The sequence below is a fragment of the Erythranthe guttata genome, chromosome 11, assembly GCF_056151865.1.
Source record: "Erythranthe guttata isolate IM_541 chromosome 11, IM_541, whole genome shotgun sequence".
In the NCBI taxonomy this organism is placed as follows: Eukaryota; Viridiplantae; Streptophyta; class Magnoliopsida; order Lamiales; family Phrymaceae; genus Erythranthe; species Erythranthe guttata.
The window spans coordinates 13,179,400-13,204,577 of record NC_142543.1 but is presented as its reverse complement, the minus strand read 5'-3'; the positions used below and the strand labels follow the sequence as shown (position 1 = coordinate 13,204,577).

At 31.5% G+C, this 25,178-nt stretch overlaps 1 protein-coding gene and 1 long non-coding RNA gene across 2 annotated transcripts; one reads left to right on the top strand and one right to left on the bottom strand.

Annotated features, from left to right (window-relative positions):
* Positions 1-1,760: 1,760 nt before the first annotated feature.
* Positions 1,761-6,464, bottom strand: LOC105971161 (putative metal-nicotianamine transporter YSL7). Its single transcript, XM_012996010.2, has 6 exons — positions 5,697-6,464; positions 4,053-4,216; positions 3,854-3,951; positions 3,639-3,773; positions 3,112-3,301; positions 1,761-3,013 (listed from the first exon to the last, which is right to left on the bottom strand). Exons 1-6 carry the CDS (start codon positions 6,100-6,102, stop codon positions 1,919-1,921), a joined length of 2,088 nt encoding a protein of 695 aa, XP_012851464.1. The 5' UTR covers positions 6,103-6,464; the 3' UTR covers positions 1,761-1,918.
* Positions 6,465-17,245: 10,781 nt separating this feature from the next.
* On the top strand, positions 17,246-18,617 carry LOC148767023 (uncharacterized). The gene is made up of 2 exons (XR_016034272.1): positions 17,246-17,692; positions 17,779-18,617. It is a non-coding gene; the product is annotated as an uncharacterized LOC148767023 (long non-coding RNA).
* Positions 18,618-25,178: the final 6,561 nt, after the last annotated feature.

The following is a 25,178-nucleotide window of genomic DNA, read 5'->3' as shown; positions in this document are numbered from 1 at the left end:
ATATTTAGATATAATCAAGGGGTAATATGCTATGAGCCCCTCAAACAAAATCTAATTTGAACAAAATGACAAGTTCAAATTCATTTTTTTAAATAAATCCTTACCTTGAAATAATATATGAGCCACATCCCTAATTTTTTTTTATCCCTATCTTGCCCTTATACCCTAAATTATATAACCTACACATTCACGTATCTTCCAATTCATATTTATGTCGTTCTTTTGGTATTCTCACACGATCTTTCTCATTATCTCCATCTCTCTCACACGTTCTATGTATCACTTTTTTACTCTCCTTTTTTTTCTCTCTCTCACCTCTCTATCTCTATATCTCTTTATTGTCAATTTATTCAGTAGTAGACGGTGGCGGTGGGGGCTGTGGTGGTTGAGGCGGCGGCGACTGGCTGTGGTGGTTAAGGAGGCGGCAGGGCTGTGGTTGAGACAACAGGGCCGCCGGGTTTGTGGTGGACGGTGGAGGTGGAGGCTGCGGCGGTTGAGGCGGCCGCAGGGCTGTGGTTGTGCGGGGCCGCAGGGGTTGTGGTGCGGCGGCGGTGGGGGCTGTGGTGGTTGAGGCGACGGCGCCGGGCTGTGGTGGTTAATGCGGCGGCAAGGCATTGTGGTGGTCGAAACGGCGGCGAGGGGCTGTGGTACGTGGTCGAGGCGGTGTTTGGGGGCTGTGGTGGTCGGCGGTGTTGGGGGGCTGTGGTGGTCGGCGGTTTAGGGGGGCTGTGGTGGTTGGCGACGGGGATGTGGTTATGGTGGAGATTTGATTGAAATTATATTTCTTTACAAATTGCATTTGATTTTCTTGATCTTCAAGAGATTTTGATTTTGCTTGATTTGAATTCAAAATCGTAAATCTAGGTTTTTCCAAAGTTGGTAGGTGTCTACGGTTGCGACGGCTGCGAATGTTGGCTCCTAGGGTTTGACGGTTATTGTGTTTACGACTAGGATTGGCGTGATTGGGTGTTGTTGGCTGCTAAGGTTTGGTAGTACACCGTAGTAGACCATAGTGCACTGTAGTATACCATAGTTATACTACAGTATTGACAACAAATAAATTAAAAAAAAATATTAAAATATATGTAGCTTGAATTAACAAAAACGAAAAATAATTTTTTTTTTTTGTAATTTTCAATATTATGTAGGATTTGTTTTTTAATAATAGTGTAAAAACTATAGTACACCATAGTATTTTTAAAATCTGCTGAATTATTCAACAATTTTTTTCCCGTAATTTCCAATAAAATACAAAAAATAAGGAAAAAAACTGTTTATAATAATGTAGAAAATGTTAGAGTGAAAATTGAAAAAATAAAAATGGGTGGACGGGCATTTTCGGAATGAATTTTATAAAGGATGTGAAGCAAATGTTTAGTTGAGCTTGTCATTTAGTTCTAATTAGTTTTATCACTAGGGACCTATATCTTAAGACTCCTATAATCAATCAACTCAATTTGGATAGACAGGATCTTAAGTTCGAGAATTTAATACTTAGAATAAATCAGTTATTTATTCCCCATGAATTCGACATCCGACTCTTCAGAGTCTAATTCACTACTTGTTACAATATGTACACTTGCGTGTGGGTTTTTCAACCAAACACCTTCGTATTAGAAAAATCTTAGAATTTGTGAAGACTTAAGAGTAACAATTTCATTAATTGTCTGCTTCAACATAACATGTTGTTTCCTAGTAGAGTCAATTTTCATCTCTGGAAAGTTCTTACCACAAGAAAGCAACGTAAGTACACTTAAAACTTTATAAACTGAAAACAATCTTATTATTATCATATAATACCAATTACCAAGCAGCAAAGTACTCTACTAATAATCTATAGTAGTAAAACGCTTGAAGAATAAATTAATTTACACGGACAACTACATATAGATAGTACTATATGTTAATTAATTAATATTCACGAACCCAAGAAAGCATCAACCCTAGCATTGTCCTTTCTAGACAGAAACTTCATGCAAATGGGCGCTTTCACACCAGCCAAAGCCAACACCGAATTCGGCAACGCCCATATCCCGTCTCCGCATATCAATCCCGAAGCCACCGCAGGTCCAAACGCATCCGCCTTCGCCTTGTCAATCTTCTCCCACACAAATAGTATCAAACTACCAACACACATATCAATAGTAAAATACCCTCCGAGATAGAACGGGATCGCCATAGCCATCGGAAGTGGAATAAATCTCGCCCATTTTACCCCGACCGCATCTCTAACCCCGTTAATCACAACGGCTGCAATAAAGAACACGTAGCACAACGTCAGGCAATGATCCGGCAAAGCCGAAAACCCTTCCACCCCTAAAATCGCCATGTTTCGGTACACGAGAGCATAAGGCGCTTTGTATTGAGAACCGGAAAGGCCTATATCGGGAAAGGCCTTGTAAAATAGCCAAAACACGCACGGAGAAATAACGCAACCCATAGCGGTACCGATTATCTGGCTAACAAACATTGACCGTGGTGAGGCTAAGGTCATGTACCCGGTCTTGAAGTCTTGTGTTAAGTCGGAGGCGGTGGAGACTATATTCATCATGACACCACACGCCGCTAGCCCCGCTAGGACCCCACCGTGGGACCCACCGGCCCATGCACCGATTACAAATATGGCTAATTTTCCGTAAGTGGAAGCCAACGACCAATCGGTGAGTCCGCACCCGTACGCGTTGCAGAAGGCTAGAGCGGGTGCGAATATGTATATGACGATAATGTAGTACCATTTGAGTGGGCGGAATATGTGTGGAAGAGTTGCGGACGAGATTACTGCGATTGCGATGTAGCTTGAAACGGCAATCCATGTGGGGATTTGGTCCTTGAGGAAAAGTTGGGTTCTTTTTTTATCATCGTAGGATAAAGCGGGAGTATTACTTGATTGAGATAAATCGGGTCTTTTGTTTTTTTCTTGGAATTGATTGTACAATCCGTATAATGTGTGGGCGAGAACTTTAATGAAGTTGTATAGGCCGTCACCGAGGATCATCGCTATAGCTATGAAGACCTAAAAGAGGAGGGGAAAAAGGGAAGATAAATGAAAAACAATATATTGAAAATGAATGTATTTGTCGAATATAATATAGTGATCGACGAAGAATATACCTTGTAACCTTGCAAGCCGTGAAGGCTGTCGGATTTTAACTCAGACGAGTACCAGTCACCTTTTCGTTCTTTTATGAGTGGCCACATTATGCCCCATGAAAGTACGGATCCGATTAGTAAGGATACGTTGATAAGGTACGGGCATATCATGCCTACTCCCACGTACGTTGCTGAGAAATCAAAGTAGAACCTGAAAGAACAAAAACAAAATCCTTTATTCATGCATAATTTAATAAACCATGCAGCAACTTTGCTTGTAATAAAATTAAGAGTTTATTGCAATTACTAAACAACTATCTCAAGTTATTTAATTGGAAAAGCCCCCCTATGATTTAATTTTTGTTAGCAATTATAGTACCCCTGTTTAGGGGGTTGTGTGCTGTAAAAACTTGAATCATAGGGGGGGTTTTGCCAATAAAATAACATGAGGTAGTTTTTTAGCAATTTGATGTTACACAGGGGTACTAATTGCAATAAACCCGTAAAATTAATGATTTTGTAAAGTTATTTAAGACCGAATGACGAACCTGTTGTCGTAGGCTTTAAGACCGAACGTGGGGAAGTTGTTAAATCCACAAGATTCGGTTGCGGTGAAAAACCATTGAAAGAAAGCCCACACGAAGCTGAAGGAGAAGAATTTGCCCAAGGTTCTGACTTGTTTCCTGGAGTGAAGCATTGAGAATATATTATGTATAATTAATTGCATCAAATTAAATATGATAGGTGAAGAGTGACAACTTACTTTGCAAGCTTGGCTCCCTGAGGAGTATGGAAGCTATTGATTAGATGAGCAGTTGCCGTGCCACTCGGATATATCAGTTTGAAATCTATTATCATTATCTGAAAAACAATTTAAATAAGTATCAGTAAAAAAAAAAAATTGCAAATATTAGACGACTACGTACGCATATTGTTGTTGAGTATGAAAACGAAAAATGTACCTTACGAAGAGGGACGACAGAAAAGAGGCCTAAGAAGCTGACGACAAAGAGGAAACCGATCATCCACGAAAGCGACGGATTTTTAACGTTTTGAGAATCGTTAGCTTCGGTTGATTGTTTTGCAATTACTTCACTCATACCAAAAAGATAGCTCCCAAATCCTCCTGAAGAATTCAACTTAATTATGTCAGTGAAGGGCTAAAATGTGCTGAATTTGACATAAATTAACAAACTTTTTATTGAATTTTGGTTCCACATTTCACATTAAAGGCAGCTGAAACGATTTTTTTTTAACATGTACAGTAGAACCTTGAAAAATTAATAACCTCGTTTAAGTAATATGTTTTCACGGTCCCAACTTGAGGACGACGTGTTAAAAAATATATCGTTAAATTAGTATTTCGATAAATTAATATAATTTAATTGATCACGGCTGTATTAATTTATAGAGGTTTACCTGTATACTAACTTCAAAAGCCGTTAAAATTTGTCTGTCTGACTGTCTGTATATCAAGTATAAAGGGGATTAATTTAATTTAATTTTAAACGAGCACATGTTTTTCTTCTTTTTTTTTATGTAGAAACTTTAAAAGGATCCCTTCTTTTTATGTATTTATTTGTAATCAAAGTACTATTACATGATTTATCGAACATGAGGTCATTTTCCATAAGCTTTACTATATATAAAAAAAAATATTATCACTATGTAAAAGTTCCCACTAAGAAGATGTCATGTGTGTGTGTATGAACATCACACATGAAATATATCGACCCACCCGTGACATCAAGTAATTAATTTATTTTCTTTTACTGGCTAACGCCTAACAGAGTTAATTGGCATCAAGTAAGTGATTTTCCTTTTCTACAATAAAGTTGAAGAAAATAAAATCAAATTATCAAATCAGTGAGGAAATAATAGTAGTAAGAATTTGAGGAGCCAAACAAAGCAAGAAACGTGTATTATTGAACTTGATCTATAATTAATTTGATATACAATCAAATAAAATCCTTCTTTTAGAAAAGGAATAAAATCTTGATAATTTTTCCAAGATTGGCGCATGCAATAAATACGGAATCTTTAATTATTGCATATATATATTTACTCAAACAAGATTATAATACCATCTATAAGTCAAACATTAATATATTAAGATTGATTAAAATCTCGTGTAAGTAATACTTGACAGTTGACACAGTACAAAAACCTTTGACTTGTAGGTAATATTACATGTGGACCCACATACAGTATCATCATAACCTAAACGTGGGAACAGTAAGAAAAAAAAAATAGAATGGTCCAAATTCTTGAATTAATATATAAATATATCTTTACGTCCAAAAGATAGTCTCTACTCTTTATAGAAAAATTCCTTGTCCTTACACAAACCCTAGTAATTAGAGAAAATGGATTATATTATGATTAATCCAAATAAGGCGAGATTAATTCTATACATCAGATTTACATTTTCATAATTCATGTTCCATTCTGATTATTGATTGTTAATCTTGTTTTGCCTATAATACAAACCTATAATCAAATTGCAGATAACAATAATATAATGTAGATCATATAATTGTGTGTGAGAGAGAGAGAGGGAGAGAGAGAGAGAGAGATCTAGAGAGAGAGAGAGAGGGGTAACTGACCGCTGAAGGCGATGCCGGAGGTGGCAACAACACAGGTCTGAATAACAGTGTTCTCTTGCCTTGTAAAAGGCTGTTTCAAGAGACCAGATTTTTCGAGAAACTTAGACCAAGTCTTGACGAAGAAGAAACCCAAAAGACCGGCGGAAACATTGAGGGAAGGGATAATACCGGTAGTGAGATTCAGCTTCATAACTATGAATGTGAAAAGAATTCCCAAAACAAAGCTCACAACAAACGCCCTCAGAGTCAGCTGCTTCTGCCACGGCGGTACCTCCGTACCTTCGAACGTCTTCTCTATGGATCCGGCATCGTTGTTGTTCGCATCTTCTTGTTCTGCTGTAATGACGATATTCCTTTCGTTTTCGTCGCCGTCGGTTTTCTTGGTGATGCTTGAGGACCTATCCATGGTTTTTTGGAATTTTGACTCCCTTTTTTTATTTTTAGGGTTTTCGATGTAAATGTTTTGGTGTGGGTTTGTGTAGTTTATATGGAGAAGGGGGAATTTGTTATTGGGTTTAGTGTGTGTAGTGTGTGTGTGTGTGTGAAATGGTTAAAAGTGAGTGCACAGAGTAATTGGGGAGTTTAATTGGGAGTGTGGACTGACGTTTCACTATTTATTTTTGGGGCAAAATGATAAAGAGAGCAAGTAACTAATATGAGCGCAAGCTGGCATCATTTGCCAACATTACCTCTCAATCAAATCAAATCATTTTCTCACAATCTTTTTTTCGTCTTCTGGGTTTTAGTTTACTTGGATATTGTGTATTTATATTTTTTCCTATAAAATACATCATAAATGATATTATAGAATTATAAAATGAGGAGTGTTAAATCTCACACTAAAATTTACTAAATTCCACATATAAATTTAAAAAATAAAAATTCTCTACTCATATTCTCTCTAACTTCTCTCTAAAATGATTTTATTCAAGTCACTCAAAATTCATTAATTTTTTACGTGAATAATCGTAAAAAATGAGTTTAGTTTTATTTAATATTTATTCAATTTCATTAAGCCTTTTTAATTATTCAAATTCATATCAATTCGAATTTTTTCCTCAAATTCCAACTTTATTTTAGTTTGAACATGTGAAGATTTTTGTCAAATTCAAACTTGGAATGCTAGAGACGTTTTTAGTGTGTGATTTTGTGAAAAAATTAGGGAAAAAAGAAGAAGGGTGGGGAAGGAGAAGAAAAAATTTTAGAGAGACAAATATTTTTAGTTATGTGCATGATTTGATAAAATTAGTGTGGGATTTAGCATTTCAGTTATAATATATATATATATATATATATATATATATATATATATATATATATATATATTAATATATATATATATATATATATATATATATATTAAAACCTCTATAAATTCATAATGTTGGGACCGAGATATTGTATTAATTTAAAGTGATTTTACGTATGACCTTTAAATTTCCAAGTCCAATGTACTAGTTACAAGACACATTCGATGAATCACTTGCTTAGATTATCCTGGTGAAAATAATGAATGTTACGAGGTTCAAAGCATTGAAGAAATTGTGGATCCGATCGATGATGAAGTTGAGGATGATTCAATAGCTTTGGAACCAGTGGCTCGGAAAGAAGCATTGCAAGCGACAACAACTCTTCACAACTTTTTGTTGCAATACAAGAAGACAATGTCCCCCGACTTTTAAGTGCAATGAGGAGATTAAAAGATGAACTCAATATAGATTTGAATTCAACAAAAAACAAGTGACTATAGATTCATTTTTCGCTAGACAATCTTAGAATTTGGAATATTTTAGTAATTACTAGGAAGGTGGACGTGCGTTGCACGTTTCGCCTCATTGTTAATTTTTCTACATATTTTTGTGGTGCTTGATTTTTTTATTAAAATTATATATGCAGATATTTTGTGATGATAATTTTTCCATTTAAATTGAACAACTTCATCTAACATTGAAATCTAGAAGTACGATATCTTTTATCATTATATTTCATGACCTTGTTGATAATTTGACCTTTTTTTTCTTGTTTTTATCCATATTCTTCAGTCTTTCAAGTATTTCTATATCATCATATATAGCTTTGGATATCATGTTTTTTTGTGATACTAATGTACGTTATTTTTTACTTGATCAAAACTTATTTAATGAAATAAAAAATTCATGTTCTTTCATCATATATAACTTTCTTGTGATACTATTGTTATTCTTTGGATATCATGTTTTAATTTTTTGGATTTATCCAATCTCAATTATCTCATTCTTTTTTAGAGAAATAAAATAAAATAATGATTTCTTTATTTCATCTTGCTTTCTGGTTAATCATTATATTACCTCAATTGTGCTTTTTAATTAGTTGTCCATCATAATACGTTGTTATTTTGTGTTTGAAAAAATCATTTTAAACATATGGCGTTTTAGTGCTATTATTTTTTTTTCCTATGATAATTAATTATAGGATGCAGCTATATGCAAGACAAATTCTACTTGTGCAAGACCAAAATAAAATTTTCAATATATAAATACTATAATACCCTTATTTGTTAAAAAAATAGAAAATTTCAAATGTGGAATACCGAAAACTTAAAAACACAAAAAACCCTATCACAAAACCACAAGACCAACTCTCATCCTCCATCTTCCAAAACCCACAAAACATTTCTCCTTCCTCCTCCATAAACCCACAAAACCTAAACATTCAAAATCATCAAAACTCAACAAATCTTACAAAGAACCCACGAAAGTATGCATTTGTGTATTTTTTAGCTAGAATATCATTTTTCCAAAAAATAAATCCGCGCAGACGCGGTCGACATGTACAGGTTGAATTTTATAGGTAAAAATCGACATTGAGATGTCGATTTTGGAGTACAAAATCAACACCATAGTCTCGAAATTTAACTGTTAGCAAATTAGTCAAAATATATTAATTTTCGACATTAAGGTGTCGAATTTATGGACATATATTCGACACCTTAATGTCGAAATTTAGTTGTTTCATATTTTTTTAGCTACAAATTTTCAATTACTTTTTATATCAATATTCATTTTTTTTATAGCAAAAGGCAAATGCGAAAACGCAGTTTATTGTCCAAATTCATCCAAGGTTTCAAAAATATGTTCAAGACATCAAGAGCGGCGGTCGGTGGCGGAGCTTGGGCGGCGGGTAGGGGTTTCACATGGGGGGGGGGGGGGGGGGGGGGGGGGGGCTGGGTTTCTTAATTTCACGTTTTCCTTGTTTTCTTCTTTTTGTTTTTTTTTTTCTTCATTATTTGTTATTTGGTCTTGCATGAGCAAACAAAAGCCAATTTAATTTATGGCTATATTTGTCATTTCATCTTAATAAAATGGAATCTTTTGGAATCTTTCTTTAATTTGGAATTAGTATTGCATATAGCCGCAACCTTAATTATATTAGTAATTGACTTATTTTATTTATGTTACGACCACTGCTTTTTAAAATGGTATTTGCCAACACACATTTGTGATTTGTGTGACTTTTTTTGTTTTAATGAAATTAACAATAATTCAACATTTACTAACAATTTAATATTTGTACTAACCGGACATCCAACATAAATGCTTGTCCTCACCTCGACAATGTCTTGCTTGCCCTTTATACTATGTGATCCAGAAGGAATTGGGGGCCAAAAGAGCAGGGCCCCATTCTGCGCAAATTGAGATAACACACCATGAGCCCTCTCAAGCAGGCCCAACGGAGAGAAGGGGCCCAAATCCCAAACTCTCTTCGCGCTCCTTAAACTACCAAGAAAACTAGTGCCCGAGGAGTCGTGGCCGCTCAATCGCTCGGGTGAAGGGGGCGCAGGGGTACCACTACGGAGTTTTAGCGGCAACAAACGTTGAGGGAGGCATTGCATTAATGAAAGCTGACAATTATTCTTTATGCCCGTATTGGTGCTTTAAATACACCATTTAATGTCCGAATGACTAAATACCGCCGCTAATATATAAAAAGCTCGCAGGCCAGGCTACTCCTGGAAATCCGGAAGAGGGCTGCCATAGCCATCCCAAGAGGAATGATGGTTAACGCTGTCCGGCAAAGGCGGGAAAGCAGTCGGCTCACCGACTCATCCGGATTTGATGCAAGGTTCAGGTTAGAACATTATAAATACCAGTTCACATCTACCAGGTAAGAAAAATAACGAGAAAACCCTTAATACATTTTAATGTACTCCATTTAAAAACTACTTCAAATCGTTGACTTGACCGTCGCAGTGCTAACTCCGGCATTAGCCCGGTTCTTTCTCGTGCAGGATAAATCGAGCACGATAGAGGCATAGTTGTGTTCTAGCTCATAACTGCACTAGGAAGACTCCAAAAGGTGGGTTTTTAGGCGGATCACTATGATAATTAAGATCCATTTGTATAAAAAAATGATCAATTTTTTTATTTTTATTTTTGTTAGTAAAACAAATACTATTCTTTTATTTTTGTTATTGGTAATCTTACCTTTATATTGTATGTGTTTTCTTATTATTGTATTTTAAAGAATTTTACTATTCAGTCTTGAGATAGAACTTATGATTCATCATAATATTATTTATTATAAAAATAATTATGAAAATAAGTTATTTTTTTATATTCTAAGTTATTATTTATTCTAAAAATAATTATGAAAATAAGTTCTTTTTTTATATTCTAAGTTCCTGTTTTTTTCTTTCGTCATTTGTAAAATAATTTAATTTTTGAAATATTATTTTTATATTAAAACATATATCTTGAGCTTTCTAAAGAAATCAAGTTTGACTTGACTCTGTGTGAACTTCTTATGACAATTTTCGTATAATAACACTTATGTCATTTGTACAAATTTCAAATAACTTTTTCGTATTTGTATTTTATTATTTTATTTTGGAGAAGTTATTTTTTTTAGTCTTGGAGAGGGTGTGTGCGATGCTACACCCAATTATAATAACTGAGTGTCTAATATGCTGCCATATCTCTTTCCAATTAAATTAATTTTTAAGAATTTTTCTTTTCTTCTAACACATTATTCCTTAAATATTCTCTTTTTCTTTTCTACGATCCCCACTTTTTCTCCATCTCCGACTGTCCTTTTTTTTTTTCCTTCCGATTCCGGGAACACATATTTTTCTCTCTCTCAAAAAGAATCGATATCTTCCTCTCTTCCGTTGAAGAGTGATGTCATACAATTTTGCATGAATATTGAACTTGTGATTAATCATAATATTTTTTTTATTGAGGAGGTGTTTTTTATATTTTAATTTCTTATTTTTCTATCATTATTGATATATTATTGTAAATATGCGAATGATATTCTTTCATATTTTATATATATGTATATATATATATATATATATATATATATATATATATATATATATATAATCTTTTTTTAAGAAATTAAGTATAATTTGACTCTATGTACAACGTCTCATGATAATTGTCATATGATAATACTTTGTTCATTTGTTAATAATTAATGATTAATTAATAATTGGTAAATAACACTTAACCCCCTTGTGGTTTTGACATTTTGCACATGACCCTCTTATGGTATAAAATTAGGCACATAATTTCATACCATAAGTATTAGGCACATGACCCTCTTATGGGTCTAATTTCATACCACAAAGGGGTCGTGTGCAAAATGTTCAAACTACAAGGGGGTTATGTGTCTAATTTCATACCATAAGGAGGTCATGTGCAAAATGTTCAAACCACAAGCGGTTATGTGCTATTTACCCTTAATAATTCTACGATAGAACTTTTGATTAATAATAATATTTTTTTTTATTAAGGAAGTGTTTTTTATATTGTAATCTCCTTTTTTTCTATCATAATTTATATATTATTACATTGTAAACATCCTAAATATATTTTTTCATATTAAAATATATATATAGAGCTTTTTAAAGAAATTAAGTATAATAAATGATTTTTTCCACAACTATCAAGTGTGTTAATTGTAAAGACTGTAAATGTAAGAAGTCTTCTTATTAATTTGTTAATGAATATGACTAAATTGTTCTTATAAATTTACCCAAGCAAAGGATAGTTTTGTCCATACAAAAAAGTGAAGAAACATTCTATGCATTCATATTTTTATAAGTAGTATAGATAGATAAATATAGATAGATATAGATATAGATATAAATATAGATTAATCTTATTATTTTATCGGTTGGAGTCAAATTTTGTACTGATCCCAAGTTGGGACTAGACAAATTATTAATTGAATAGTTCATTTAAAAACCCTGATTATCAAAAAAATGTGTCTAAAATAGTGTAGTTTGTAAATTAGTTGTTTATGAAAAAACTTATTTTGAAGTAGCTTATTTTATAAATTAGTAGTTTATGAACTAGCTGATTTTTAGAAAAAACTGATTATGAAAAAATTGTTTTTGAAAGTGTTTATATTTTTATTAGGTTTTTTCTCAATATTTTGTGTTACTGATTCTTGTGCTGACTTGATTTACGGACGTATTGTACAATTTCAGAAAAAGGTTGCGGACAAAACAGCAAAACATCACAAACTCATACTCGTATGTCCAAACGAGAAAGTCGTTACACTTACTGAAGCGCCACAACAAAAAGATGATAGAAACTTTTCGAGTAGCAACCAATCATAAAGTACGAAGCTGAATCAGAACACCTATCAAAGCAAACTGAAATTGTGAAAACTTTTCAAGATTGGGGCACAACAAAAAAGATAAACTTGAGCGACAACTTCTTTAGAATCATGAAGTTATGAACTTGGCTAGAATGTTTTTTTTTTTTTTTTTTTTGTATTTTATGTTGACTTATCAGTACTTTTTGACCAAGTTGTATTTCAGTAAACTGTTTTTGACCAAGTTGTCTTTAGTCAATCTGTATCCATAAGATATTCTTGGTAATAGTTGTTACGACGTAGATTAACTTCCATAGTATGTGGTATCTTTTGATAATAGATGTTCATTTGATTATATATGCACTTGTTGTTGCTAAGAGTATGAAGTATTTGCTGTTAATGATAGACATAAGTAGCATGTTCATTAGAAAACCAACTATAACTTGAAAACATCTTTTATTTTGATAATAGTTGTTTTTGAATTACATTATTTTTAAAATAGTTTAATGTAACATAATTGATTTGTAAATAGTTCATTAGAAATAGCTGATTGTTAAAAAACTATGATTGAAATATATTATTTTGAAAATTAGTAGATCATGAAGTAACTGATTTATGGAATTAGTTGAATTTAATGTGAGTAACTGTTGGTATGGTTCGTATTTAAATAGTTTGTTTTATCCAACTATTTTGTAAATATTGTGCACTGAACACCATAACTTGGAAACAACTATACTAACACAGTTAACAACAAACTCATACTTGTATAAAAGTGAAATGCATATATTGGAACTGTTTATTCGATACATTAATAAGATTGTCGATCTAGAAAACAAAACCAACTATTTAAATATGATGAGAACAACTATTATTTGAAAAACTGCTATAACATGCACTATACAGCTTACGTTCATCGTCATCCTTTCCAACTTCACCTAAGTAATATGCCCTTGTGTTTGGCCTTAAAAAAGGTACCATCGAGCATGGCAATAGGACGACAAAACCTAAACCCCTCCATACATGGTACAAACAGTATACAATATCAGATCCACCCTTCATCACAACATCCATACGCACTAACAATAACTTAAGCATCAAAGAAAACTTGAATAGCAAGTCTTTATCATCCGCAAGAATACATTCTCCACAATTTGTCAGCATATATGTCATGGTTATATTAGATGCATTCAGACATTACCACTTCGAACAAGCAAAATCACATAATAACGACTGTAATAATAATATAATTACGAACATGTTACTGTAAAACACAATCGTTCGCACATATAAATGCATAAAACGGCTACAAAAACATTTCTACATGGCCAACCCGTAATAAAATCATTCGTGCATACATAAAAACACTTCTTGCAATTAGTACGCGATCCAAACACAATACAACCGTTCGCATATATGAATTCAATTACAAACAACTTCCTAAAATTTTTATCTGTTTTTTTACCCCCGCTGCTAAATGTTGACCGTAATTGTACTGTCATTAACAGTAATTATACTGCCACTGACAGTACATTAACGTAATTGTACTGTCCTTGACAGTACATTAATGTAATTGTATTGTCGTTGACAGTACAATTCTGTAATTTTAAGTCGTTGACAGTACAATTACAGTCAACGACAATATTATTATTTTATTGGCTTTTTCTTTTAATTTTTTTATTTTGATTGATTTGTTGACAAGTCAACGTAATTATATTACTGTCGTTGACAGTAAAATAAATGTAAACACAATAATATTACTGTCAACCACACCAATATTATTATTTTTTTGAGTTTTTTATTTTGTTTGAGTTGTTGACTGAGTAACGTAATAATATTATTGTCTACTATTGTAATATTATTGTAAACACAATAATATTACTGTAGCTGACGGTAATATTACTGTTGTGAATATTACTGTTGTGACAGTAATATTACTGTCAACCACATCAATATTAATTCTTTCGGTTTTATATTATGTTTGTCTTGGTTGAACGGCCAACATACTAATTACTCTATTTACACAATAATAATGACTTTTGTTGTGTTAATATTACTGTGCTAGAGATTAATATAGCAATATTACAGTGTTAAACTGTAGTATAGTTAATATTACTGTGTGTAACAGTAATATGTTTATTATTACTGTCAACCACAACAATATTGGTGTTTAAACAGAGGCAAAAAAATATGGGTAAATAGCACTTAACCCCCTTGCTGTTTGGACATTTTGCACTAACCCCCTTGTGGTATGAAATTAGGCACATAACCCCCTTGTGGTTTTGACATTTTGCAGATGACCCCCTTATGGTATGAAATTAGGCACATAACCCCCTTGTGGTTTTGAAATTTTGCACATGATCCCCTTATGGTATGACATTAGCGCATAACCCCCTTGAATAGAAAACTGGAAAAGACTAAACTACCCCTATCAAGTCAAAAATTCTTGTTTTAATTTAAAAATAATTATTCTATAAAATGAAAAGCTTAATGTATTTTTTTGTAAAATGCGAAATATAATATATTATTGTGTTTTTTTTTTATTTTACAACACAAAAGGTATATAATACTTGTTATTGTACGATTGACAATTTATTCGATTTTAAAAATCAATTTGAAAATCTTTAACATTATCATTAATTATGATTATTATATTACTATTTTCTATATAATGTATTATATTATAGTTGTTATCGAACTTTAAGTTTTTTAAGAAACAAAGTCTTTATTTTTTTTAATTCTTTTGGAAGAATCTAAAAAACACATTTCTCTAAAGTTGAAATGAAAATTAAATTAAAAAATATATATATGTGCTGTAAAATAGAAAAACACAATAATATATTATATTTCTCATTTTACAAAAAAATACATTAAACTTTTCATTTTATAAAATAATTATTTTTAAATTAAAACAAGAACTTTTGACTTAATAGGGGTAATTTAGTCTTTTCTTGTTTTCTATTCAAGGGGGTTATGTGCTAATTTCATACCATAAGGGGGTCATGTGCAAAATTTCAAAACCACAAGGGGGTTATGTGCCTAATTTCATACCATAAGGGGGTCATCTGCAAAATGCTAAAACCATAAGGGGGTTATGTGCCTAATTTCATACCACAAGAGGGTCATATGCAAAATGTCCAAACCACAAGGGGGTTAAGTGTTATTTACCCAAAAAATAAAGGAAAAAAAAAAGCGAAAAAGTCAACGCCGGAGACCAGCGGTCAACGGCGGCGACAGGCGAAATTGTACTGAAAATTGTGTTTTGGGTCAAAATTAAAAAATCTGTGAAACTTGGGGTCAAATTGAGGTTAAATTAAAATAAAAGATGTAATTGGAGCATAATAAAATGTGAGGGGCTATTTTAGTCTTTTACAAACATCTGGACAATGTGTAGACTTTTTTGTAAAAGAAGTTTTTGTGTGATCTATTTATGAATATATATATATATATATATATATATATATATATATATATATATATATATATATATATATATATATATATATATATATATATATATATATATATATATACTACACCAAATGAGCAATTTCCTAACACCACTATTTTATGATTTCTAACGGATATACCCGTTAGTAATTGCTAACACTTATATCTGTTAGCAATACAACTTATGTGTTAGTATTTGTAATAAGTCATTTTTATTTTATTTATATTTTGTTCTAACGGACATAATGTTGGATTCTAACGGATAATGAGTTAGAAATATAGCTACTGTTAATAATTTATAAGTTATTTAATTATATTAAATCTTTTGTTCCTAATTTAGTTATTTTAATAATAAATAGAGAAGGAGTTCTCACGAGTTCAACCACCGTAGCCCTCAATTCTGCTCTTTTTGTCTTTCCCCCAAACCCGTCCCTCTCTCCCACGATTTAAGCCCCTCTAAATTTTTTTTTCTCCCCAAAACCCGTCCCTCTCTCGTCTGCCTCTTTTATTTCATTCAATTTCTCCATATCTTCAGAGGAAATTGAATTCATAAGAGAATCCAGAGGAATTGAAAGTAAATCAAAGGAAAAGGGAGCTAAGGTTTCAATTGATAAAGAGGAGAAATCGTTAATTGATGCCGATTTGGTGGAGTTTGGGGAGCAGGATACATCTTTAGGAAGCCGTCGACATAAGCTAATTTTCCGGTGGTGGTTTACGGCTGTTGTCTCAGGTGTTGGTGGTCGCCGAAATTAGAGGTAACTAGACTTTGAATTTCGAATTTATTTATTTTAGAAAGATGTAGAGCAGGCCAAATTCTATAGGGGTAACATTTTTTCCCCAAATTCAGACTACTGTACGAACTACGAAACCAATTTTAATCCGACAGTTGTATCGGCGGAATTTCAAAAATAATAAACCTTTTGCCGCCTTCGTTTTTTGGGCAGAATTTGAGGGTTTAAAGTTAGAATTTTAAAACAGTTTCTTCTTAAAAATAGTAGATAGCATGGAGAAGTTTGAGGATGTTCTGAATTTTACTCTTGTTGATAGAGTTTTACGGTCGTCTGTTCGAAGTGGGAAACGAGCGAGTTTGAATATGCCAATTCTGGCAGTTTCTGTAGTCAATCTTTCGGGGCTGTTTTATAGTGTAGTGTTCATATTTTGGGTCAGTGTGTAATGTGGAATTGTAGATGAAGTTGTGATATTACGAGGAAAATGCATCTACGCTTGAACTAGAAATATTGAATATGAGTTATAATTAAAACATTGGTATATTTTTAATATGAATTAGCCTATTTTCACTAAAAAAAAATTTCCCTAATTACTTGGTGGCGGCAGAGAGAAATCGGGAGCAGAGTTGGAAGAGAAGGAATTCGTGGCTACTACCGTATTTGTTCGGGAGTTTCAGCCAATCATCCATTAGTGCAGGTAATCATCAATTGTTTTCTCCTCGCCTTCACGTTTCCTATTTTTTTCCACATCCCATTGTATTCAATATTTTTTTTGTAATTTATAGATTTCATGATTTTCTTATATATTGAAATTTCCCTTGGGGTTATTTGATTTTTAAAATTGATAAGTTCTCTGAAATTACATGCTATAAATTTTTTTGGTGTTAAATGGTGTCTAATATTACATTCAGTTTTGTAGAAATTGGAGTTCTATGGTAAATCTATATAAGTTATTTTTTTATATAGCATGATTCTTTATGATGATAAATAGGTAATGGATGTATGCAAGAATAGTTCAAATTGTAGTATGTGAGTTTATATTAGAGATAAAAAGAATATTTAATGGTTTGTATCATTTATTTATTTTTAATTTTTATGCTATTTTTTAGGCTAATTAATAATGTTATTGTTTAGCTACAAGAAAATCCTTCAAGATCGATTCCTCAAGTTGAGAAATGGTTAGTAGCACATGAGCACGTTGATGGGATTGTCTTAGAGAGTGCTAAAAATAAATATGTAAGTAACTAGTTTTAAATTTTTAACATGTTATTAAGATTGAAATTGTTTATTATCTCACAAATCTTCTTATTTGACTATAACAGAAGCAAGTAAAAGCTGCTGCAAATAAAAGAAAAATCCAAAACTCGAGTGGAGATGAAGGTACGGAGCCTTATGATGACATTGATACAGTACGATAGCAGAGGTGTTTGGAAAAGAGAGAAAGGCAGGAGTACGTGCAGTAGGTTCATGTATCTCGAAGAAACAAGTAACTCAACTTGGGATAGCAAAGTCAAAGATTCAACAAAATGAAAAAGCTCTTAAAGATGCTAGAGATGAGAAGGATGAGATTATCTCCAGAATTGACGGTCTTGAAGGTTTACTTCAAAGATTGATAAAACAAGTTATACTTCTGCATCTTCAAGTGAGCTTGGATCCAATTCAACGATTCCTCCTATTTATTCGACTCAACATTTGAACATCCCTACTGTATTGCATGCCCCTCCCGCCAATGCCAACGCTCCAAATCCTCAAGTTTACTTGTGTGATAAGTTTGGAAGAAAAATAGCCAGGGGATATGTAGTGACAGATGATACCTCCATGGTGTGTCACTTCAAAATTGTTGGACCTGAGGAACAGAAAGTTTGTATTGAAGAAGTACTTGATCCTAATGCTCGTGTGTGGGACCCTCCTCAAGGGGGTTATGATACGTTGGCAGGCTTCGTCCAAAGGGGATTTGTAATTTGGTTTCAGAGCTGGTTAGTAAATATTTGAGTTTATAATTTAGTTTTACATGGATTATTTAGATGATTAACTTGGAATGGTGGATTATTTGTTCTAATAGTTGATGGTCCATCGAATTTTGTTTTGTTTTGTTTTGTTTTGTTTTATTTCGTTTTTCTGGATAACTTGAGTTGAACAGTTTATATATGATAAATGATTATTTTGATGGATGGTTACATTCTATGTTTTATTAGAGATTTGGATGTTGTTTTTATTTATGAATATTGTGATGTACATCATAGGAATTGTTGTTACTTTGAACGATGTAATACAGGTTCAGTGGAAACATGTGCGTCATATTCTGCCCAAGCTCGTTTTTTATAATGATGTCGAGGCTTTAATAATTTTAATTGACAAAAAAATAAATATTTTGAAAAGCTGATTTATTTATAACAAATCTAAGCGTTACTATACGAATCTAACCGTTAGCAATAGTAATTTTTTTTCTAACACTTAATTAATTTGCTAACGGAAATATGCGTTAGAACAAATAACAGAAGTGTTACAATAAATACCGTTACAATATAACTTCTAACGGATATAAGCGTTACATTTAATTATTTTTCTAACGGGTCTGATTATTTATTCTAACGGACAAATTCCGTTAGTAATTTGAACCTCTTAATTTCTAACATGCGTTTTCTAACGGAATTACGCCGTTAGTAATATTTATTGTAACAGTTATAGTTTGTTAGAAAATGCCTGTTTTGGTGTAGTGATATATATATATATTCATAAATAGATCACACAAAAAGATGTAATTGGAGCATAATAAAATGTGAGGGGCTATTTTAGTCTTTTACAAACATTTGGACAATGTGTAGACTTTTTTGTAAAAGAATTTTGTGTGTGATCTATTTATGAATATATATATATATATATATATATATATATATATATATATATATATATATATATATATATATATATATATATATATATATATATATATATATAGAGAGAGAGAGAGGGTAAATGGCAAATAGGCCCAAGACAATGGCACTTATTTGCAAATAAGGAAAATCCCTTTTTTAATAATTTTGTTTTTTCTTAAAAAAAATATTTTAATTAATATGACTGTCATGGCTGCTAAATTACTGTCTGCGGCAGTTATTTAACTGTCGGAGACAGTAATTTAACTGTAAAATGACTTTTTTTTTTTCATCAAAAATATTTTAATTAATATTATTATCTTTGCTACTAAATTACTGTCTCCAACAGTTATTTAACTGTCGGAGACAGTAAATTAACTGTTAATTAATTTTTTTAAAAAATATTTTAATTAATACTACTGTATTCGTTGCTAAATTACTGTTTCCAGCAGTTATTTAACTGTCGGAGACAGTAATTTAACTGTTAATTGACTTTTTTTATTCTTAAAAAAATATTTTTAATTAATATTACTGTGTACGGTGATAAATACTGTCTCTAGCAGTTATTTAACTGTCGGAGACAGTAATTTCATTGTTAATTGACTTTTTTTTTTTTTTTAAAAATTCTTAAAAAAAATTATTTTAATTAATAACACTGCCTAGGCAGCTAAATTACTGTCTCCAACAGTAATTTAACTGTCTTAGACAATAATATTAATAATATTACTGTTCGGGAAAATAATATTCATAATATTACTGTCCCAAACAGTAATATTACTACTGTCTGAGACAGTAACTTAGTAGTCAAGATAGTAATATTAATTAAAATATTTTTTTTCTAAGAAAAAAACAATTCAAAAAAAAAAAAAAAAAGTCAACGTCGTTGACCGGCCGGAAAAAAATTTTCAGGAAAAAAAAATGTTTTAAAAAAAAAAAAAAAAAAAAAAAGTCAACGCCGGAGACCGGCGGTCTCCGGCGGTCAACGCCGGAATCTGGCCAGAAAAAAAATTGTTTTCTGAAAAAAAAAAATTGGGGGTTAATGTGATATATTTGTTTAAATCCGGGGTCAATGTGTAATATTAAGGAAGTTAGAGCATAATGGGTGGAATTGATAAGAATTATATTATGGAGGGTATTTTAGACTAAAGACATAGGGATGAGTTTAATTGAGAAACTGTTTTTTTTGTGGACCAAAATGCATTTAAGTCCCATGTGATGGGCCTTTTTGCCATTCGCCCATATATTTATATATACTTATATATATGAATGCTATTTTGAAAGCACTATCTCAATAATTCTCTTTAACAGATCTCGGGCCTCTTATTACTTTCTTTGCGTGCAAGTGCTCCTGATGGACATCAAGGTTCGTTTCTCAGTCAAGATAAGTATATTCATGATTTTACTTGAACAAAAATGGATGATGCAAAAATAACCTCCACTTCAACTTTCCACTATTGATTCTATGATGGCTCACATATCGCTATGTACAAGACAAGTTGTTGGGTCTCTATTGTATATATCCCTATCCTTATCCCTACCCCTACCAACCTTAAAAGCATGAATGTTTTTTTTTATTTTTTAACATTTTTGTATTTCTTATTATGCCCCTTAACACAAAGTTATACCATCCATTAGTTAAGGTCAATTATGTAATAACAAAAATGAAAATAATAAATTAACATAGCTTAATTATGTAGTTTAAATATCAAATGTCTTTTCATGCGCTATATTTATACTAAGGTGAGAGTTTATTTCCTTCTTATTGTAATTTTTTCAACATATTGAAATTTTTGATGCAATTTAATTTTTATAAAACTACATTTGAAGAGTTTTCCAATGAGATATTATAACCATATATATGTAAAAATTTATTTTAAAATAAATCCTTTCATTTTAAGTTAAGCATTAGATACCTAAAGTAGTTTCAAATTTTAAAGTAGTTCTCATATAAGTTTTTATCACGTAAATTCCACAAATATGAAACTATAATAATGTAAACTCAAACTAAATTTATTACGAAAGTCGAAGTTTGTTTTCTTAAATTCTTAAATAAAATGTATTTGATATATAACTCATAATAAAGTTTTTCAGTGACATATCATAACATGTAAGTGAGCGTTATCAAGTTAATTAAGGATTATTCAAAAATAATAAAATAAAATTTAAAATAAATATTGATAACCAATATATAACAAATATGTCTCGACATAATATAAAATAGTTGTGAATGACTAAGATTGGTTTTAAAATATCGAGGTTAAATTAATTTTTAAATTTTATTTACTTTCGTTCTTTATGCATTTTATTAGTATAAGTGATAGTATGATTTAACAATAGTTAATTATGTAAAAAAAAACATAAAAAGATAATACTCATATATAAGAAATACGTCTAGAAATCAGAAAAAAAAAGTTCTAAATGACTAAGATTGATTATAATTATTGAGGTTAAATAAGAACTTAAATTTTATTTATGATCGTTATTTATGAATTTCATAGTATAAGTGATAACATGATTTAACCATAGTCAATTATGTAAAAAAAAAAGTATATAATAAATAAATAAATAAATGATAATGTATATTATTTATATTTAGTAATATATAATTTTATTGTCAATGACCTGTTAGTATACGAGATAATATGTTAAAAACTGCAATTTTTTTTTTGTTATAGTAATTATTTTTTAGGCAAAATTTCAACATTGCTTTTTCTTTAAAGTATTACAAGAGTTTTCCAATGATCATAATATCATAAATATCATAAATATGTATATAAATAGATAATCACATAAAAATGACTCTCCATTTTTAAATTGGGCGCTTTTCGTTTAATGTATTTTTAATCTTAAGATGTAGTAATTAGTCTTATTATTTAGTTAAGTATATTCTTATAAGTATTATACTTTAACTCAAACATCAATATTAATAAAAGACTATTCAAAAATACTTTATGAAAATAAAGAAAAAATTAAGTAATAGACGTGGATGATCAAAACTATTTTAAATTTTGAGGTCAAAGAAAGAAAGTAAATATACGGAATGTATACATATAATTAGACAAAATGGAGGTCAATATAGTTTACTCAAATTTTGGTCAAGGGTAAAAGCATAATTTAGAGAAAGTAAATGATGAAATGAGTAACGTCTTAGCTACTATCCCAATTCAATGTAGATATGCATATTTTTCAAATTAGAGGCAATTTAGATGTAATCACCAAACATTAGGGCCATGCTTGTAGTAAATTTTCACTTTCTTTAAGGAAATTGTTTGTAAATTTGACCAGAGTGATCATAACATACGAGTAACACGAAAAAAGACTTAATTGTTTCAAACAATATTTATGCAAAGAAATTCAAGATAATGAAAATTGTCAACTGTCACAACGAAATAAAAGAAATTTTAATGCGAACATTTTCCATGCATAAATTAATATATAACAGTTTATTTTAGTTATTTTCTTCTGATTTTATATTCTTATTGATTTCATTTTTAGAATAATTTTATTTCATCATACATTTTGATATAGGCGGCGACTATATGCAATCGTAAAATTTACTTAGGGGAAGACCAAATTAAATTTTATACCAAATTAAGTGTAAAAAGACTATAATGACCTTATTAAAATACAAACAAAAAGAAAACTTAATTCTATCAATAACTCTTGCAAGACCAAATTTTAAAAAAAAAAAAAAAAGCACAATTGAAAAACGGGAGGGAAGAAAAAAGAGGACCACTTGCAGATTCGCCACCGCGCCATCATCGATGAAGTCGACCACCGCCTTGTAAAATTTCGACACACTGGTGTCAAATTTTTCACGAAATTTCGATAATAAGTTGTTGTCAATTATTCGCACTTTTTTCGACATTTGTGTGTGATATTTTGCTCAAAATTCGACATCAATGTGTCGATTTTCAGTAATTGAAACGAAATATTGGCGTCGATTTTTTCAGAAATTGAAAAATTCAACTCTATAATGTCATTTTTATAGCTAAATATCGACCTGTAAACGTCAAATTTTTGTGTACGGGAAATTATTTTCGAAGAACGAGAAAAATGACCACAAAGCTAAAAAAAGTACAATATATCTTATCACATTGTGTTCTTCGACCTTAGAATCATCCATATTGATGTCTTGTTTGCTCATAATGTCCTCATTTGCAAGCTTTAGTAAGATTTGAGGGTTTTGTTTGATGAGGGTTTTTGGAGAATATGAAAGAGTATTTTTGGAGAAAATGTGTAGAATGCGTGTGAAGAAGAAGAGGTTGGGTTTTGTTGGTGAAATGAGTTCCCTCTTGTTTTTCATATTTTTTTTGGTCTTGCAATAGCAATTAGGCCTAACTTGAATTAATAATATCAAAATTAGTATTGGGGTTATATTTGTAATTTTCAGTCTTTCTCTTAGTAAATTTATTTATATTTTGGTCTTGCATCAAGTAAGGTCTTGCCCATAGAAATTTTGAAATTGCAAATATTGGCTGCCTTTTATATATAAGTAGAACATGAAGTTTTGTACTTATTCAGTTTTTTTATTATTATTTTTTTTTTGTAAAATCCAGTATGTAACTTTTATTAATTAATCATAATTAGTTATATATTAAGTAAAATCATGTAATCACGTTCAACGCAAGTGGTGCTTGCTAGTCTTTTAAAAAACCGGATATCTCATTTATTGTGAATAATCTTGCTCAATTCATGTAATCACCTTCTAAAGACATTGGACAACAACAAAATGTCTTCTACAACACCAAAAACATAAATTGTATTTGCAATGGGCTTCATTTGAAACGTAAGCAACATCTCTCTCTTCATGCATTCACCAAAGTTGTCTGGGCTGAAACCACTTCAGCATATCTTATGTACTTAGGTGGAAACCTCATCTTCTGGTCATCTAAGATAATCAGTAGCCCGGCGGAATATCAATTGGTTGCTTCTACTACAGTAGAGCTCTCATGGATACTCTTTTTTCGTGAAGAACGTGTTGCGACCCCATCACAGCTCCCCCTACTATCTACTATGACAACATGGTGGCAACAAAGCAATGCTCCAATCTTGTGTTTCACTCGCAAATGAATCACATTGCCATAAACTACCATTTTGTACGAGACTAAGTTTCTTCTGGTAAGCTTTGATCAGTCTAGCATGTTCCTTCTCAAGACTAGTTTGGCTGACCTACATACCAAAGCATTATCCAGGCAATGTCATGAACAACTTCGAAAACAGATTTGTGTCTCAAATGGATCCACTATCTTGTGGAGGCATGTTAGAAATAATCGTTGAATATATCGAAAACATAACGTGCATCCTTGATTTATTTGATTTCTAGTAGGTATAGAACTTATCAATTTGCTATTATAGATTTTACGTAAAAAAAATTCAATTGCCTTTATGTAGTAACTACTATATATATATATATATATATATGATGATGCTAATATGTAGCTCACATAGGGTGGTGTAGAAAACGAACTGGGAGAGCAAAGCAGATCAGTAGCTTGACAACTTGATGATCATGAGGTACCTGCGATCATAGAACACATAAGCTAAGCCGGGGGTTGATCCGGCGGAAACCCCTCCGACGCTCAAGTCAGACGTGCTGATCATATAAATAGTCCAGAGAATACCATTAGTTTAGTATTGCTCAGTTAATAGGACGTACCTTAAGGAATGAATTCAAACCTTTATTTATAGTTTAGTTGAGATTGTCGGGCCCAAACCTTACTTGAAGGTGATTGGGCCTCGGTGATAGTGGTCTTCGATATTGGGCTCGTGGCCCAGTAGGTAAGTAATTTGTAGGCCCATTGGGTTGGCCCAATTATGCATATCATTAAGCCCCCCACTCTCGATTC

Excerpts from the sequence above, each read along its gene's own strand:
- LOC105971161 (XM_012996010.2), bottom strand. The coding sequence starts at position 6,102 with ATGGATAGGTCCTCAAGCATCACCAAGAAAACCGACGGCGACGAAAAC. Across the intron at positions 4,217-5,696 it reads CTCCGGCATCGCCTTCAGCG|GAGGATTTGGGAGCTATCTT; the intron begins GTCAGTTACCCC and ends TGAATTCTTCAG. Across the intron at positions 3,302-3,638 it reads CTTAAAGCCTACGACAACAG|GTTCTACTTTGATTTCTCAG; the intron begins GTTCGTCATTCG and ends TTGTTCTTTCAG.